The sequence below is a fragment of the Lonchura striata genome, chromosome 3, assembly GCF_046129695.1.
Source record: "Lonchura striata isolate bLonStr1 chromosome 3, bLonStr1.mat, whole genome shotgun sequence".
NCBI lineage: Eukaryota > Metazoa > Chordata > Aves > Passeriformes > Estrildidae > Lonchura > Lonchura striata.
In genome coordinates, this window is record NC_134605.1 from 63666242 (window position 1) to 63685499 (window position 19258).

The window sequence follows — 19258 nt, forward strand, 5'->3', positions numbered from 1 at the left end:
GGTGACAGAGAAGGTTGCTGAGAGAAGCTGTGGATACCCCAGCCCTGGAAGTGTTCAAGACTAGGTTGGATGGGGCTTTGACCACCTGGTCTAGTAGAAGGTGCCCCTGACCATGGTAGAGGGATTGGATCTAGATGATCTTTAAGCTTCCAGCTAATCCATTCCATGATTATATGACAGGGAAAAACTTGGGGCCTTAGAGAAGTGATTTGAAAATCCTGAGTAGAGGGATGGACTTAGTAGGGGGGTGGAGGCCGCCCAGGGAGTTCATGTGTACTGCCATGAGCAGCGGCACCTACTGAGCAGCACTCCAGCCCCAGCAGCTGCACCTGATGGAGAACTGCTGAACAAATGCCCTGATGAGCCCATTGAGAGTGCTCTGCTCTGCCCTGCTGCCCCACCAGCCTGCCTCTGACCCATTTCCATGGCAAATTCCCTGCTCCTAATCCTCCTTCCCCTGACCAGACTAAAGGGAAAAGCCCATTTCTTGCTGACTGGAACCCCTCCGTCCATCCGTAGTCTCACACACTACAAGTAACACACTCCACTTCCTCCCGTGGGTCACTTTGGGGGGAGCTCTTCACCACCTGTACAAATATTTAGCAACTGTTTTCTGCAGAAAATTCCCAGCATCACATTGGATGAGACTGTGGGCTTGGGGCAGTGTAGTGATTAATGGGTCCTCTGCAGAACAAAACCTCCTCAGCTCTGTCACAAGATAGTTGCTATGGTTTTTTGACATTGCTTAGCAGAAATTTATTTTGGCCATGGGATTGGAGGAGGGGAAATATAAAAAAAAAAAAATACTATAGAAAAGCCCTCCATTGTACACTGGCAATTATTCTGAGCAAATCCTGTGCCTGTCTAGAATTTCAAACTCTGTATAAATACTTTCAATTAGATTTAAAAAAACAAAACCAGAAGCAACAAAAGAGGAGACTTTGTTAAGAACAAACAGCTTGAAACATGTCTTGTTAGCTATCAACAAAGTCATTAGAAATGCTGGAAGGTTTCAGCTAGGTTGATGTAAAAACAACATCAAATATCCTGTGAGAGACAAAGTTAAATGTTCTCTGCAGTGATTCAGTCGAGGCTAGGTAAGAAGGCACACTTCATTGCAATCAGCTCCAACAACCTCAGAATCTTTTAGCATGATATTTTACCAAGGTCTCAAATTTCAGCTAGCCCTGTGGCAGATGGCGGCTTTCATAAATGCAAAATGTTCTAATATATCAGACAAGTTCTGCCTAAAACATCGAGGCAGCTTTCATAAATGTAAAATGTTCTAATATATCAGACAAGTTCTGCCTAAAACATCCAACAAAACAGAAATGAGAAGTTGGCCAGGGAATGTTTTTGAATGTGCTTAAAAATGGATATTTTCTATTTTATACAGCATAAAACGGCCAGAGCAGCATGCAACAGTTTTAAGGTGCTCTATCCATCTGAAAGAGGAGGTTTTCTGCATATATTTTGAGTGACATGACAGGCTGGTATCACCACCTCCACTTGAAGGAAAATCCTGCTAGACTTAATACTGGAGATTTGGGTTTCAAAGCTTATATAAGATCATAGAGAAAATGCTATTCTTTAACAACCTTAGGCATGCCTAAATTATCTTGTCAACTCCAATCCACAAGATGCAGAGTGCTCTACCTCCTTAGAAACATTGTATTAGGATGTTCCACCTATTGTCAACAAACATCAAACCAGAACATCTGGGAGCACAATTCATCTGGATTCACAATGTCATAAATGAACATTATCCAGGGTAAAGGAAAGGAAAGCAGGTTAGCTGTGTTATCATATTATGGGCTACAAGGAAAATTATTCCAGGAAAAGCAGTATACTGATACAGATACTCTGCTACTGCTACCTGAGTCTGTTTATTCAGTTCCAGGAAAGACTGCATTTTGTCACACAGAAATACTTTTTAGTTCTATTTGAAAACCCATTCCTGAATCTCAAGTAGAATTAATCATTTCTCTATTAATTCATCACTTTACTTATTTCAGTGCTCTTAAGTCAGTATTTACCAGCTGATCATCTGATCTGCACAAAATATCAAACATCTTAGACTATTCAGAACAAATAAACTGCTGCAGCTTTATTGGTATCCATTGGCGTGTACTCTGTTGGACAGGCAAGGTGTCAAACATTATAGCATGTGGGAGAAGTTTTGAGAGGTGCTTTATAGTTTCAGTGGAAAACTGCATCACTAGCAGAATTTCATATATAAACATAACAGTCCCAATGAAAATTTTAATTTAGAAAGTAGTTTAGTTCCAAGGTAGGAGGAGAAAGCATAGTCAACACCATGACAATGCACACCAAATACTTGAGAGGGAAGGTGACAGGCTCAGGTGCAAATCCCCACTTTGCATTTCTCCTGCCTAAAATCTTGACACAGTCTTGGTTTTATTACAGTGGGGAATACTGAAATATCAGGATGCTTTTCAGGATGGGAGAAACTTTTTCTTCCCAGGTCCACATCTACAACTCAGTTATTCCTGATGTCTGAGTAGTTGCTTTCAAATCCACCAAAGAGTTTATAGGGTATGAGAACAGTGTTCAATTCTCTTACCCAGTGCAAACTAGAAGACATGATGGGGGAATATTTCAGTAATTAGATGTAACATATTTGGCAGGTAGATCCAGATTAAATTTGATACAAATGCAGATAAGAGAAGCAATTTTCTGTATGTTCTCTAAAGAGAGCTCTATCACTGAAAGCACCATAAGTTGAATTTGAACAGCTGCAATTTGGACACATCTGTAAGCACATCTGTGCTCTTTACACTGCTTCACTAAGTCTTTGAGGCTGAGGTTGCCACATTTCCAGTAGTTTTCCTTTCAGCATTTTTTTGTTTGATTCCCTGGTTGTATTTTCAGTCATGTACCAATTTACTGCATTTTCCATCCTACATGTGGCCACTATCCTGATACTTACTTTGGCAGGAATTCATATATGGTGATCAGTAGGATAATAGAGTGTTTAGTACAAGGCCTTAAATATTTCCACAACCACCATAAACTAATTAAGCACACATAGGTACTTTAAATTTTTGGTGTTTTTTTTTGTTTTTTTTTTTTTTTCTCTACTTTTTTTTTTTTTTTCCAAGTTCCTGCAGCTTTGATATTCCAAACACAGTATGAAAACAACATTCACCTTACACTAGGGTTCCTGGCAGATCAGGAACTAACTAAACTAGTGGAATTGGAATTCGTAGGTAGGATGTTCCTCCAGCAGAACAAAAATCCTAGGGTTGAGAGATGACAAATTACTTAAAGCAGTATTTTCTTGAGAGCTCTAGTGGTAAGCATACAGAACCTAGTCTTCAGCTTTTGGAAAATAAGGAAGAAAAGCAATCTTGAAAATTCCTTTCTTCATTGACATTGGCATAGTTCCTTTGGACTGAGAATGAGAGGGACTCCCACGAATTTTATTTTATTCTCAGACCCATGTAACAACTGACCTTCTTGAGATTGCTTTTCCATGGAGAGAACTTAGACACAGCATTAAACTAGATACTTTTCTTTGGAAATGCTGTGTGCTTATCATTTGTCCATTTCACCACAAAAGAATACAAGTACTTAGTTACCTGCTTCTGGTTTTAGACTCATCAGTTTTACTAACAATACATCACTCACATATTCTCCAGTCCCATCTCCTTCAGTCATTTAATTTCTTCAGGCTGACAAGTGAAAACAATAGAATTGATGAGATCACATCCAGACACTAATGAGTGCAATCTAAAGCAATTAACAAGTCCGTCTGGATGCACCTTCGCTTCGGTTTGGATCAGAAACACATATTTGAACACAGTTTGCTGATCATCCTCACTTACTGTGCCTTTATTCATGTTTCCCAGTCCTCTCGGAGAGTGTTCTTTCAGATGCAACTGCAGCTGGCAGCTGCATTTCAAGGGTACATCTAACATCTTCAACTGCTACTGAAATGTGCAGCAGTAAGATCAGCTCCTCAGCATCAACCCTCTTGTTAAAGAGAGCACTCCTACTAAGCTGCAGTTCCTGTTAATATAACCATAAGCTTTCACAGGATTCCTTGTGGAATTTCATTCAGTTCTTCCCTGGATGGGGGCTGAGACCTGGGGGCTGAGACCTGTACCTACTGCAGGGTTCAAAATCCATCAAGTGACATGGCCCCTTAGAAGCCAGCAACATTTAATACCCAGAAGAAGTGCAACATGGAAGTACTGCTACTTCCTTGAAAAACTAGTTATCTTCAAAAGCTAGGAGTTAAATCCTAGAATATCTGAGAGACCCTTGTTTATATGCCTCTAGATCAACTGTAGATAAATTAAAACCTTTTTACTCCACTAGGTGGTGTAATTTGTCTTTCTGTCAAGTGTAGCCTTACAAATACCCCCCCTAATTCTTCATTTCAAGAGGAGGCCATAAAAATATCATCTGAAAGGTGAAGTGGGAATCTCGTCTATAAGGGCCAGCTACTTTATCAGGTCATGCTTCTTTGACATTTTCCATGATTCCTTAGAAAAGCTTCTGTCAGCACAAGATAACTTTCTTGTAGAACATTCCTGCATCCATGAAGGAATAAAGTAGGAACCCAAAACAAGAACAACACAGGTATTGTAGGTATTAAGCTTAAACAGAAGCCACAGAACTCACAGAAACAAACTAGCACGGTTTAAAGATTATAGACTGAACTGAACAAAATCCATCTGGCAAACTGGAGGAAGCTCAGCTATCCTACAAACTCCAATTGCCCTTATGCTATCCACCCACAACTCCACTTGCTTTGCTTGGAAAATGGGTACTGGTAACAGGCATTTTTTTAATAAACACACCCAAGAGAATCACAACCAAGGAACACGTACAAAACACAGGGAATCATGAGCTTTCAGAATGGAAACTTTATGGCACTTCCTCACAGTCTGTACACTCACAGTCTGTACAGTGCCTATGTTAATTTAGGTTATTTACATATCGAGATCCATTTGAGGCCAGGCAGAGTAGATAGCTCTAAAGAGTTATGCTCACCATATCTTCTCCAAGCACTGAATTTAAAATATAGGACTGCCTGCTGTGCACTGGAGGATTTGTTTCTGAATGCAAATTTAACAAACCAACCATCTCCTCTGAGGATGATTGATACATGAGAAATCTAAGCTATCTGCATCTACAGTTGTGCATGCTACAGAGTCCAAAACTTTATCTGAAAATTTTCTGCTGAATATTTCAAGTTTGAGTAGAAACAAATCCAGGAAGTTCCTCAACAGCTGCAGTAAAAGCTTTAATCTCATTATAAAAGACCCATCAATTGGATTAGTTTCATAGCCACTTCTACAGGGATAATATAAGGGATAATATAGAGCAAGATCTGTGTTGTATTTTATTGACCAAAGTTTCCAAAAGTATAGCTTGTTGTGTAGCAGAAAAATGGTTAAAGTCCTTTTTGATTATAAACAAACCAAATAAAGGGCCATCTTAATAGCATCATCTTGTGCATGTATTTAGCCATAAGAAGAGGAAGAAGCAATCTCTACAATTGTAAATTTGAACATGTGATAATACATTAAGTATGAGGCTGCTCTTTGAAAAAAAATAAACCTAAGATACAGCACAAGTAAATGTTTACCTGTGCCACACAGAGAATGTATAGGCTGAGTTGATACTATGAATGTATATGCTGAAAGTATATGAGAATGTATATGCTGATGAATGTATATACTGATGTTGATCAATTTAAACCTGGTCTATGGTGTGCTGCAAAATCTCATACCAGAACACTCCTTGACAGCTGTATCAATGTACATAGTTCTATTGTAAGAAAAAAAGCACTCTGTGCTCAGCAAACATATTCTGAAAAATTAAATTAAGCATTTACAGGATTGAGGTTTGTGTTCCATTAAGTCACTTTTATGCCATCATTAGAAAATGCACCTAAGGAGTGGGTTTGAGGGATTAACAAGGAAAACCTGGCACAGAGAGATCTATAATACTGGCATTGCATCAACAACATAACTGCACTCAAGTCTCAGCAAATGCAGGTTTTGCCGACTTCAGCTTGCAAATTTTGACAGACAATGGTTGAAACCTGCCCCCATAAAAATCCCATGCCTGTAATGGCATTGCCTATGTTTAAACACCCTGAGAAATAAGACTTGGATTTACAAAGACTGGAGTGAGTAACTTCTATTCCCACACACTGGGATGCCTGTTAGAGAGAGTATAGGACACTTGAGACAACAGCAAAGTATCTGGCCACTATTACAAAGCAAATAAACTTTTATTTAGATGATAAAGAGAAACATATTTGCAATAAGAAAGCTCTAGGGAGTTTACTGCTGCCCTGAAATGTCCCACAGAGAAGTCCCACAGGCTCCCTGTCAGTACTTGAGCAAAAGAAAAAGCAGGTTCTTTAAATCACAGGCTAAAGTCACTATCTGCATTGACTGCACAAAGATTTCATCTCCACACTGCCTCATGATTGATGCAATCTGTGTATGAGGAGTAATCTAAATATTGGATTGCACATATTTGGCAGGTCTTGCACCCCTCTTCACAGCGAATAGTTTTGTCGTAACTCACAATATAGTTACTGTAATACTGCTCAAACAGTGTGCTGTTTGGCACAGACAACTGTTTGGCCATTTCATATAGGCTTTCTGGTTTCAAGTCTTCAATGCCATAAGTTTTAGTCAGGATGTATTCTAATTTCCAGTTCGATTCATTTTTCTTGTTGGCATCTCTGAGGTCCAAGTAAAACTGCCACAGATCCTACAGTTAAAAAAAAAAGAGAAAGAAAGAAAACATAGGCACTGCTGTATTGCTTTCTTCCCTGCTTCATTAAGTCTCTGGAGTGATATATTGATTAGGAAGCTGTCACTCCTCATTATTCACATGTGAATAGAAGGTCATGTCCCACCCCAAGAGCTGGGCTTACACCCAAAGCTGGTACTTGCAGAACGGTAATGGTGGGGGGATGGGGAGGAGAAGAAAAAGGAGCCACAAAGGCAGCAGTGTCAGTGTTAGAGGTTTTTCCTGTCCAAACTCCACAACACTCCTATCTGCCTTAGGAGTGGGGCAAAAGGGTGAGAGCCAGAAGTTTCCCTTCTGTGGGCACTGCTTGAGGGGCAGAGTGCACAGAAAAAGAACAGCCTGGGGAGAAGTTAAGGAAAAGGAGGTATGCTGATGCAGGAGTGAAATCTGCACAACAATGGAGCATCCTGAATTAACATAGGTCTCCAGAGAGAAACCCCAGTCCCAATCAAGCTGCAGGGTGCATTTTCAATGCAGGGTCAAGATTTTATCTTGAATTACAGAAAGTCTAAACCATTCACAGACAAAATAATTACACAGGATTCACTTTATCTCAAAAAATCACATGAAATTACAAAGTAGAAGACTTCTACTTTTTCTTTCCTTCTAAATTTATGTAACATTTCCTGTAAAAACTCTTTATAGGAAGTTTTGTGATTACAAAAGACATCATATGGTTAAAAGTGCTTTCTTCATCAGCTCTTTTACACCCTTTAGAAACATTTATTTGGCTGCATCCCAAAACTCAGGCTATCATCAGCAAACAGCATTGGTATGTAAGCATGCCCCATGCCCAAGATTTAGGTGAACTTCTTTCACTCTTGCAGAGCTCCCTGCAAATGGTTTTAGGATTTTGCCCAGAAAAATTGTCTTTGATCCTACATCATAAAAATATTCGATACATAGCAGAGACTACTGGGTAGTTCTGCAGGCACAGAAAGACCAACCAAGTTATCTTTCAGATTTCCTTTCCTTTGCCCACGAAGAAAAACTAAGAGTAGGCAACAAAATTCCATCACCAGCAGCCATAATAATACAAAGGCTATCATATTGCTGTAATTTTTACTAACATTATAATGTCTTAAAGAATGCTTTAAAATCTTAACTTACCTGCAAGCTATAGTCAAAAAGATCATATTGATACAATCTGACACCAGGGTTATTGGACTCTGTTTGCAATACACTCTTCACTGGGGTTACAGCAGGTGCCACAAACAAGGAATTGACTGGCTTTTCTGCAGAAAAAGGGAAGTTGAGGAGACAGTTTTCTTTCAATCATTTCCTTTTCAAACAAATATTTTTGTAGGGTACCAACACAGCAAAAACAAGAGTGACAGGCTTAAAGACTTTAGAATTTTTTTCACCTGATTAACTGCATCACTGTGAACTGCCATACTTCCAAGGGTAGACCAAACCCTGTGTGGAATACCACAGTACTCACTCCAGTGTGTACCACTGCCTATACTAGAGGCTTCCCAACCAATTCAACTGCCTGTGCAAAATTGCAAAATGGTCTTGCCTGTATGTGAAGTCTCTGTATTTTGTATATTTCTACTAAAGAAATATTTAAAAACTTTAGTTGTTCTTTCCATGCTGTATTTTACATGTTGCTTTATGTATTTATGATGCTATTAGAAACACCAGGGTCTGTTTCATCACCTGCTCCAGGGTAGCCCAGCACCTACTGTGTGAACACCAACCTTTACTGCAACTGAAACATGAGGATATATTGTGAGTTTTATTGACACAGAATGTGCATGTGAGTGCATTGAGAAGTTCACTGTGGAGCAAAAAGGAAGTCCTAACTATTCCCATCCCTGACAGTGTCACAGCAGTGACATCACAAGTTCAGCCTCCACACATAGGCAGAAGTTTTGAAAGTTCGGAAATCAGTAGATTTTTCTGGAGAAAAGTAGAGCTGAGCTCTATTTCAGTACACTGGTGTTGGCTGCAATATTGCATTTATCTTGAATTCTCTGGAATTTTGTCAAGAGGAAAATGTCCTGAATAGAAGACAGTGTAAAACTGTACAGACAAACACAATGTGTATTTGATTATGATTTAAATTTTGTCAAAAGATGCAAAATTACTAAAATATTGGGGAAGTGGTTACTTGCACATGCAAACTTTAATGACAAACACCAAGATCAGTCTGATCCCAGTGAAATTTGCAGTAGAGATAATGATTTCATGAACAAATGGGACAGTGTAAAAAAATAAAGTTATAAGGCTGCATTGAGCATAATTTAAAAGAAAAAATAAAGAAGCCAGTTATTTCACTGGGCTAGATTCTTTTTTACTAGAGATTAACACCATGTAAAAAAGGTAAAAATTTGGAATAGTATTACCTAATCAGCATTTTGGACATTGCTCATATGAGTTCATATAAATCATAGATGAAGAACCACTTAACATTTGGGTATTTTACATAAGTCAAAGCAATGAACCTCTTACTGTTCTATGGTGAAGACAAGACTTGTTAGAATTCTTCTGTTAGAGATCCTAAGAGTGCTCCATATGCCCATGCTTAAAACTAAGGGATTTCAAAGCCATAAACAGAAATTTCAATGTGGGTGATTTTCCTGGAAGGGAAATTAGCTGATCTAAGAGATGCAACAGGCAGAGACTTTCTTTCTCCTGCCTCCTGTTTACCCTTATCTTAATTAACTTTGAAGCAGCAGGGAACTCAGCAGAGAGGTACAGTAATGATGCAGGAAATACAAGAACATAGAGCATGTCTAGCTGGCCTGAGAACATTCCCTTTGACACATTACACAATAGCAACTGGCTGGTATAATTTGCCCATGTCACTGTGAGAGCAGAGAGGAAAGACTAGAAATTCTCGTCTAGGCATAAAAAAAAATAGGAAGCTTGGGGAGTCTCTGCTGACATCAACAACAAAAAAAAACCACAGTCACCCTTGGAAGGTTCTCTTTGGAAATAAAATTGGAGTGTGGAAATAAAAAGGAGACTTGAATTCCTGCAGATAAATAACAGTATTTCCCAATTTCCTTTTTTCAATTTATAACACAGGCTGACTAAAAAGAGCATGCAATAAAGTATTAATTTACTTTTAATCAGGAAGAAAAAGTTCAAAAGTCAACAAGCATCATTACCTTCTTCATCCAGGAGCACCATGATACTATCTCTATGGGTATGTCCAAAAAACTGGCCCGCAATAACACTACTGTATTTGCGAAAAATCTTTACCAGTCTCTCATTGTAATACTCCCTGATAGCTGTAGTATTCCTTGCATATGGCAAGTATCCTACTGGGACATGACCTATTATATACACCTAAGGAGTTAAATACAGAAAGCACAATTAGCACCTTCATTTGAAATTTATAATCCTAGCTGTATCCTAGAAGTAGTTACCACAGCTTCATAATAATGCTGCCTTTAGAAATGGCATTCTAAAAGCTGTAAACCATGGCAGTTTTTTTTAATATAAAATCCCAACATTAAAATTGCTTAAGTTCATAATACCAATTTAGTAACTTACTGGGGTGAAAAAAATGTTCCACTAAATCTATGCATGATTTTAGGCCTAAGGAAAATGTTATCAATTATTTCAAATTAAAAAAAAAAAAAAGTTACTAGGGAAAGGGTTATAATTTGGCATCTCAAGGAGACACAAGAAAAAATTTATGTTTGAGTATTACAGAGTCTGCACCAGAGAGACAGAGAGTCACCAGAAACATGGATAACTTGTTAAACCCCTCTGTCCGAGGTAGAGACTTAGTGCCAACTGCACACACCAACTAATATGCTGCAGGGTTTCCTGAGGAAAGGAAATCTCACTTCTGTTGACTGTAATATAATATTCTAAAATTGAAAGACTGTACAAAAATATAAATATGTTTCAAATTAAACCATTGCTCAGATGATGATCCAATCCCCACACCAATCAACCAATCAATCATGAGACAACAATTTAAACCTTCACTTCAAAACCCATGTAATAAAAGTTATTATAACACTCAAATCATAGCAATTACTGCAGCTTGGCTAAGTTTTGCAGCTGATAAACTCTTTTCTAATTTCTATTTTTTTATACCTTAAATTACATTACAATATAAATAAAATATGCTAGCTTTTGTCCTAGGCCAAGAATATATGTTTTAAAATTAAAGGCTATGTTTAAAAAAGGTCAGAAACTGACTTCTGCAGTATTTTACATGGTAGGAAAGAAAAGGTATTTTACTCTAATAATTAATTGCTATTATTAATTATGAATTAATAATAAATAAGTATAATAAATTAATTATGTGTAATTGTAATTATATATAATATATTGATTAATAAATATAATAAATTATTATAATTAATTTGAGAAACTTCATTCAACTAATTTATTAATTGTTGTAGTAAAATGGGCATATTAAAGGAGGAATGATTAAAAAATAAAATGACTTTGTAGTATCTTTGGTGACATTATTATTCTTCTAGAAGCATGTTTATACTCTCATTATCTCTACTTCTCCCTTCCTTTTTTTATTTTTTCAAAATTGAAACAAATAATGATATCTTCTGTTCCTGATCCCTACCTTTTCCTTCTTTTGTGAAGAAGTTTCAAGTATTTCCTCCAGCCAGGCAAACTGGTTGGCTGGGTCAGTGATATTCACAGTTACCTTGTTGGGGCTGTAATATAAATTTGTATTCAGACTGATTATCCTGAGTGGTTGATAGCTATTACTGGATTCAAACAGCTGTGTGTAAAAGCCACCTGTGAAAATAAGACCAACATCACATGACAGATTAAAGGCTTCAAAGTACAACTTTATAATCAAAGTACACCACTGACAAAATACCCAACCTTCCTCTTTCTAATAGCATATAATGCGTATTCAAGCCACAGTCACCTTATCACAATAGAACATGTTAACAATGTTTTCAGCCACATTTTACTAAAAATTGACACTATTTAATAATTTATGAATTATTGCCTGTATTATCTTTATGTTTATTTGACAGTATTTAGATGCAATTATTCAACTGACATGGAAAAAGTGCCCTGTAATATTTCTTCCACTTTGACAGATACAGTAGCTTTTAAAGGTCCATACTTCTTGAAATACAGTAAACATACAGGCTCCTTCAGGAAGAACTGTTCAAGTTTCGTAGCCTTGTACTTTGAAAGCCATTTAACTTCAGACTGATGATATGATGAAAAGTAAGGATCACATTTTTCAATCCTTGCTCCCAAAATTCTCCATGGCTTGCTGAGATTCTTCAATAGTATAACTTCATAGTTCATGGACTTCAATGGAGCCATGGCAACAGAAGCATAACAATATAATTTAACTGCCTCTTTGAGTTTTATTATCCAAGTTTCTACTTCCACTCTTATCCAGAGTTTGCTCTTTTTCAGGACACAAAAACACAAATTAAACTTCCAAATCTCTAATGTTTGAGTGGATTGGAAATTGGGTTGAACTTTTCAGATCTTTTCTAAAAGGAAAAATTCTAATTAGGATAGAATTATTCTGCCAGTTTAGTAAGTTGCATACAAATATTAATAGCATAATCACCACAGCTATGTGCCATCATAACCCGAATGAAAATGTACTTATTCAGTATGCTCTGAAATACATATACCATTAAAACAGAAACAACATTTTAACAGTTTTTCCCATCAAAGTAAAGTTTTCATGTGCATCAAATGCCTGCATCTAAAAAGTGTTATGAGGTCTCGAAAGCAGAAAGATATTTCACAAGCATTGGTACAAAGTCAGTAACAGTAAACATGTTACAAGAAGTGACAAATATTGCATCAGAAAGTAATAAATGTATTCTGAACATAGGCATTGCCATTCAAAAAGATAAGTAACTTCTTCCAGGAGAAACGTTACAGATAATCCATTGTTCTGACTCATCCTATGAGACTTAGCTAAACAAACAGCACAAATCCACAGAAACATTAATTCTCTAAGCCCTAGCTTCACAATGTATTACTGCCATACTTTACCTTTTCTGAAGGTACTGATTGCTTCATCATTTAGCCAAGGTTTCCAGAAATCTGCTACAGCATTGTAAACTTCACTGGTAGTTACAGGAAGCTGGTCCTGTGAGAGAGGAGGACTTGCCTAAGTCTTAGTATATAGAATCAGAAAAAGCCCACTAAATTATCTTGCCTGACTTCTTGCATAACATGTAAGTGTATCCAGTCATCACCAGGAGAAATTCAAGAATTAAAAAACAATTTCTGAATATCTAATATTGCTGATCAGGAACAAATGCCTAAACTGAGAGGTGAATGCATGGCCTTATTAATGCATTATTAAACTAATGCCAGAAATATGTCAAACCTTAAGAATACAGTAGAATGGAAAACCATACATTTTGCAAAATTAATAAATAATTAATAATATCTAAAATATTAATAATTAATAAAGTCTAAAAATGAAGTCTTTTGGATGAATATACGTTTTCTTTTTCAAATAACTTGGGTTTCACAGCAGGTCCCCAAAACTCCACTTCTGCCCTCAGAAACATTCTGGTGAAATTCACAAATGTTTTCATGATGTCTTTTTTCTCATAAGAAAGCATTTAAAAATTACAAGAGTAAGTTTTGTCAATGTTTTCTACTACTGGCTGTAATTAGGACTGATGAGACCCATGCTCTGATCTAGCCCTGACAGGAAGATACCAGCCTGTCCTTGCCTTTCCTAAAATATCTGGAATCTTGGTGCTAGAAGTAAAAAGACAAGGGTTGAAAAAATTGCAGTGCTTGTTTTCTTAAAAATAAAATTTGACCTTTCTAAGATCTTTGAAACTAAACCTATGTTATTAGAGGTTTAGGCAGCAAGTCTCTGTCTAGGAGAAGAGCAATCAGACCTCTGTTGAGACATCTGTTGACTGCAGTGCCCAGACATGGACTGTTAGGACAGCTTTGAGCCAGAAATAACAGTCACCAGCAGATACAGCAAAAACCTGATTCCAGATAAGAGGCCATGTAATGGACTGAAGGTGTTTTGGGCCCTGAACTGCTAAAAGCAGTTTGGGGATTTGTTTTAAACAGGAGGAAGAATGTGAAATAAGTAATACTGTGCAGAAAGGCTGAGGTCACAGTATATGATCTGAAAGGTATCCCAATGCTTGATGAACTTGAGCAGTATTTTTAATATGTTCTGCAAGAAAAGTCACCCAGGACTGTTCAGTTGTTAAGACAGACAGGTCAGAATACAAGAAAGCAATAAAATTCTTTGGTTCATGGTAATTGCATTTTACGCTTGCTTTGGAACAGCCTACAGTGTGTGGATTGCTCCATATCTCTTCCAGTCTACAGGACAGTTACCAAGCATTTCCATATGAAAGAAAGACATGTCATAAATAACAAAAAACAAACACTAAAAAATTGAACAAGTTGAAATGACCCATATTGAGTATTGTCTGATCCCATGTCTTTTTCAAACAATAACTGAAAAACATGCCAGTTCTGCACAGTTATTCAATCACCAACGTGTTTCAGTCTTCTGTTTGCCACCCATCTGCTCCTCCTGAGCATCTTTTCTTTAGATTTAATTTCACAAACAAAATTCATACTTGTTGAAAAAGTCCCTATATTCTTTGTTTATAAGGCTTTTGTAGATTTTTTTCCTCTATCAAAGGAGATTGCTGAATAAAACCAATTCTCTGCCATGACATTTTAAAAAAGAAAACAAAGTGAACACGAAAAACTTTGTGACACTTGAGTTCAGGTGTTATTTATCTAAATACTTTCCCAGTAGTTTCTAGTGAATCAACATGTCTCCATGTCAATGTTCATGAAAAGCCAAAGCTTTACCACCACAGTAAGAGCACAAAGGACTGAAGTCACAGTTTGGTTTGTGCACTCACTCTTCCAATATATATATAGGTGTTATTTCGTCTCTCACATTTCCTTTGCCCTGTCTCTCAGCACCTCTGCTATGCCCCTATTTGGAAACCACTAACTCCAGCAATGACACGGACTATCACACAATCACCTGCTGCACCAACTTACACCCTGACAGGACTAATAAATACCATAGAAAGCTGGAATACAAGCCTTGAGCGTGTGAAAGGGGTGTTACTGAATTCCCATGAGGAATTTCAAACAAAATACTTCTGCTGACTCGCTTCACATCCCTTCCGATCCCCTTACATCCAATGACAGCATTTGCTTCTGATCCAGTGTGCTGCCAGATCAACCCACAACACACTTTAAAGGACAAATGAAGCAATTGTTTACTTTTGAGTATGCCAAGAACAATATTCAGCACAGTTAAAGTGAAAAAGCACCATCCTCAGCTGCACATAACTAGTGAATCATCAATGTGATTATTTCTAAATGTCTAATGAGGAAAGAAAAGTAGATATATTTTTAATAGCAGTGGAAAAACAATGGGAACTTTACAAAAATTCTGCCATTACTCTAGCTAAAGAACAACAACAACAAAAAAAAATCTAGTGATTCCAGTTGACAGATTTCCAGTAGGCCTTTGAGTAGGCTTTGAAACTTACCACAGGCTCACAGATCAATTAATGATGTCACTTCTGACAGATTAGGTTACTGTACATGCATGCATGACACACACAGCAAGGAAAAGTATGTGTGTATTAACTATGTTGACATGTGGTAGTTCTAAGCCATGAGGAATGATTAGTGATAAATTTGTGTGACTTCAGGTCATGTACAGATTCTATCTGGCATCAATGTTTCCTTGGGTAAGAACACAGAGAGAGTGATGTACTTTCTGTTCTAGAGGGCAACTATTTATAATATTAGATGCTAATTGAAGAGGCATAGAATTGTTTTTTCCAGAATAAGTTACACATAATTAACTCTTATTTTTCAGATGTGGCTTTCCAGGAGTTAGGAACACACTCAATATGATGTATGAACAAATGTATAACTTGTTTTACCTGTGGCCAGTAGTCATGATTGCCTAAGGCTGGGAAAACCTGAAGATCTGGAAAGAAATTACGAATTGTAGAACTCAGATTACCAATGATGCTAATGACCAATTCTGTGGAGAGCTCTTTTACATGAACGTGAGGAGGGCTATCTCTGAAAAAGGAAAAGGTTTGATTAACAAAGGTTTGTTAGCAACACAAGGAAGGCAAAAAAGTCTGCAAACACATCTACATTCTAGCATATAACGTTACTATACACTTTAATTAAAATCACAGAATCAAAAGTTCTCTGCAAAGGCTTTTGTTTAAAAAAAACATAAACAAGTGGACTTGTTTAGACAATGGTTATCCTATGATTCATATTTATCATAATGAAGATTTCTTAGAAATTAAAGTAATAATTTTGAGCTACTGTGCATTATATAGTTTGCATTATATAACTTTCATCACATGCACATCATTGCTAGTTCCTTTTTTCCCTTTTAACCATATCCTGTTGAAAATTAAGTACAATAAGGTAAGTTAATTAAATAGATTAAACACTTGCCTTCATATATTTCTTAACACTCTTTCCCAGCAAAAAATAAGTGATATAACATAAACAAACTGGTTCTCACACTCAAAAATACTAACCTCTTTGATAAATTATCCATTGATGTATGCCTTAAAAATTTGTGTGATAGTAGAATTGAGAGTTCTGCTATGCCAGAAGGATAAATCAATGCTATCTTTTATGAATATCTAGAAAGTAACAAGGCACAGTACTGTCGTGATAGCATAGTACTATGAAGCCACTCCCTTTCACACTTTGTCTGTTCCCACTGCTACGGCACACAAAGCCTCACAGGTAACATCTCAGTGAGACAGTACTATTAAGCCCACTTTATGATACTGAAGGCTGGATCACGACAGGTAAATGTTCTTACTCAACAGAGGCTTGCAATGAGTCAGTTATTACCAAGACCTTTCCTTTTGCTTTTTCTGCTTCCCACCCTCCCTGCACCATTTCTGTGAACTCACACTAATATAGCCATATGCTAAATATCACAATGAACAGTCCAGCAGTTACTACAGAGATCAAAGTCTGTTCCTGAGGCCTTATATTCTCACTCAGTCTTGCACTAAGTAGCCCTTTGGTCAACTAAAGGGACAAATGGCTACTAAGACAGCATTAGTGAGATACTGAACTCAAAACCGTTGGTGCAAATACAAACTTGTGAGTTGCCACACTATCTGGCTATCCAGCTTTAACTGCAGAGTGAACACTTACCCTGTCCATATCATGAATGAAACCTGCTCTTTTGAATCGTTCATAAATTCAAATGCTGACAAAATAAGTTGATAAGGAGAATCACACAAAAAGTCTCCAAAAGGGCCTGGGTTGGAGGCATTGACTCCTTTGGAAGAAGAACAAACTTTGGTGCGATCAGGGGTAATGTGGTACGTTGGATCTAAATGTAGGTCAGATACATGCCAGAACTGCCCTGTTTTCAGAAAACAAAGGTTACAGGAAATGCATTATTTGCATTTGAACTGGATATACCAAGGTATCCCAAGTTTACACCAGTTTATCTACTGCTGCTCCTATTCAAAGTTAACAAATTGTTGAATAGCCTGTCTGATAAGTGTGGGCAAGTTCTTCCTGAGAAGTCCTTCATGTAGACTGCCAAAACCAGAAGCATGTAGAAAAACTGAAAACAGAAGCAGAGGTATGACTTTATGCTATTCACCAAAACTGAAATGGAGATTGGAAGGAACTGAAAAATCAGTTCCTTTTCATTAATAGCAATCTGGAAACTGGATAGTAGAGGAGGCAATAGGACTTCTCTACTCCATTTGAAAAGAAAGGGAGCTACTTTTTAATTATTTTTCCAGACCTTCCCTGGCTGGAAGCTACTGTAAAAGATGACAAGAAAGATATCTTAAAATAAAGGCAAGAAGCAGCATGTGTGCAGAGACTGGCCTTCTCACCATAGAGCAGTGTGTCAGTTTTACCTACTCACTACTTTCCAGGCTGACATGCTCTCAGCCACTGTTATATGTAACACTGCATGGATAAAGGAGCTGAGAAGTATACAAATATGCTGAATAAGATGAACGAAATCTGTGTTAAGACTATCAGCCTTCAAGTTTCATGTAAAATAAGATTAATTTCTTTCTGTCAGTTTCAAAGCACTTGGTAAAGGCACACATATATGTGGGGCAGTGGTTGTGAAATAGGGACAGATATAAATTGATTTTTCCCAAGGTCACACGCTAACTCTATGGCTGAGCAGGCACCACACGACTGTACCCCATGGTGTTTTATTTCAGGAATCAGATCAGAGGTGATCTTTAAAATCTGTAAAACTGTGACATAGACCAACAGGAGACAAAACAAACGCTGGGACACTGCTGCGTGCTTGTTCCGAGGAAAGTGTGAGTAACGTTATGAGCATTCTGTGGGAACCATTTCGGAGCACTCCCCTGCACGCACGCCCCGAGCGGGGATCAGGCCAGGCAGAGTGTGTGTGTTTGCTGCCAGCACAGCACAGCCCAGCCCAGACAGCACGGCACAGCCCAGACAGCACGGCACAGCACAGCACAGACAGCACAGCACAGCACAGCACAGCACAGCACAGACAGCACAGCACAGCACAGGACAGCCCAGCCCAGCACAGCACAGCCCCCAAACGCGCTGTTTGCAGTGCGTGCCTCGGGACACCGCGCCAGAGGCAGGGCAGGGCTCACCTCATCTCACCCGCCGGCCAGCCCGGGCAACTAAATATAAACCCCGTGTACCGTCCCGTACCTCAACTGAGCCCTGCTGACTGATTTAGCAGTCACGTGTGGCCCAAGTGGGTCGGGATAGGGAATGCTACGGCAGCAGGTTACGCGCGGCAGCAGTGCCGGGGGAGGGAAGCGAGCCGCAAGCGGGGACAGCGCAGCCCGCCCCCGTCCCGGCAGCGGCCCCCGGCCGGGCCTCCCTGGCAGGGCCGCCCCTCACCCGCCTTCCCCGCCCTCCGCGGGCGGCCCCGGCCGGGCCCCCCGCCGCTGACCCCCGCCGACTCACCCAGGGCAGAGCGGGCCCGCTGCGGGCCGGCCGGCGCCGCCTGCAGCGCGGAGCAGAGCAGCGCCAGCGCCAGCGCCAGCCGCGGCTCCATGTCTGCCGCGCGGGAGCGCCGGCCCGCCGGCGGCTCCAGCCGTGCGACCGCCCCGGGAAGGAGGCGAGCCCCGGACGGCTTGTGCAAGCCTCGGGCCTCGGCGGGGCCGCCGGAAACCACCGCGCCCCGCCCGCACCTCTCGGGGCCAGAAGCCGCCCCCGGCCGCCACGCTGCTGTCGGAGGGCGGCTCAGGCTGTCCCCTTGAACCGGCCGTGCCCGGGGTGACCTTCAGGAGGTGCCACCCCCGGGTCGCGATAAGGAGCTCGCAGGAGCCAAGCCTGGCCGCGGGCGGGGCACCGGCTGATGCGGGGCGGCCTGAAGGAAGGCTGTGCTCGACACCCCACACCAGTCTCGAGCATCTCTTGGAAGGAAGGCTTTTCATGGCGTACATGTAAAAATGGATCCCGATTACTTATAGGGCTTTAAAACACA

The 19258-nt window shown here is 39.3% G+C and overlaps 1 protein-coding gene across 2 annotated transcripts; it reads right to left on the bottom strand.

The window, feature by feature from the left end:
* Positions 1–6239: 6239 nt before the first annotated feature.
* Positions 6240–19114, bottom strand: SMPDL3A (sphingomyelin phosphodiesterase acid like 3A). 2 transcript variants are annotated; one of them, XM_021547118.3, is made up of 8 exons: positions 18736–19114; positions 16954–17167; positions 15693–15837; positions 12775–12871; positions 11354–11532; positions 9921–10101; positions 7915–8039; positions 6240–6762 (listed from the first exon to the last, which is right to left on the bottom strand). In XM_021547118.3, exons 1-8 carry the CDS (start codon positions 18824–18826, stop codon positions 6451–6453), a joined length of 1344 nt encoding a protein of 447 aa, XP_021402793.1. In that variant the 5' UTR covers positions 18827–19114; the 3' UTR covers positions 6240–6450. The 2 variants fall into 2 exon arrangements, with proteins under 2 accessions (XP_021402793.1, XP_021402794.1); XM_021547119.3 differs by lacking the exon at positions 18736–19114 and adding an exon at positions 18414–18636.
* Between the last annotated feature and the right edge of the window lie 144 nt (positions 19115–19258).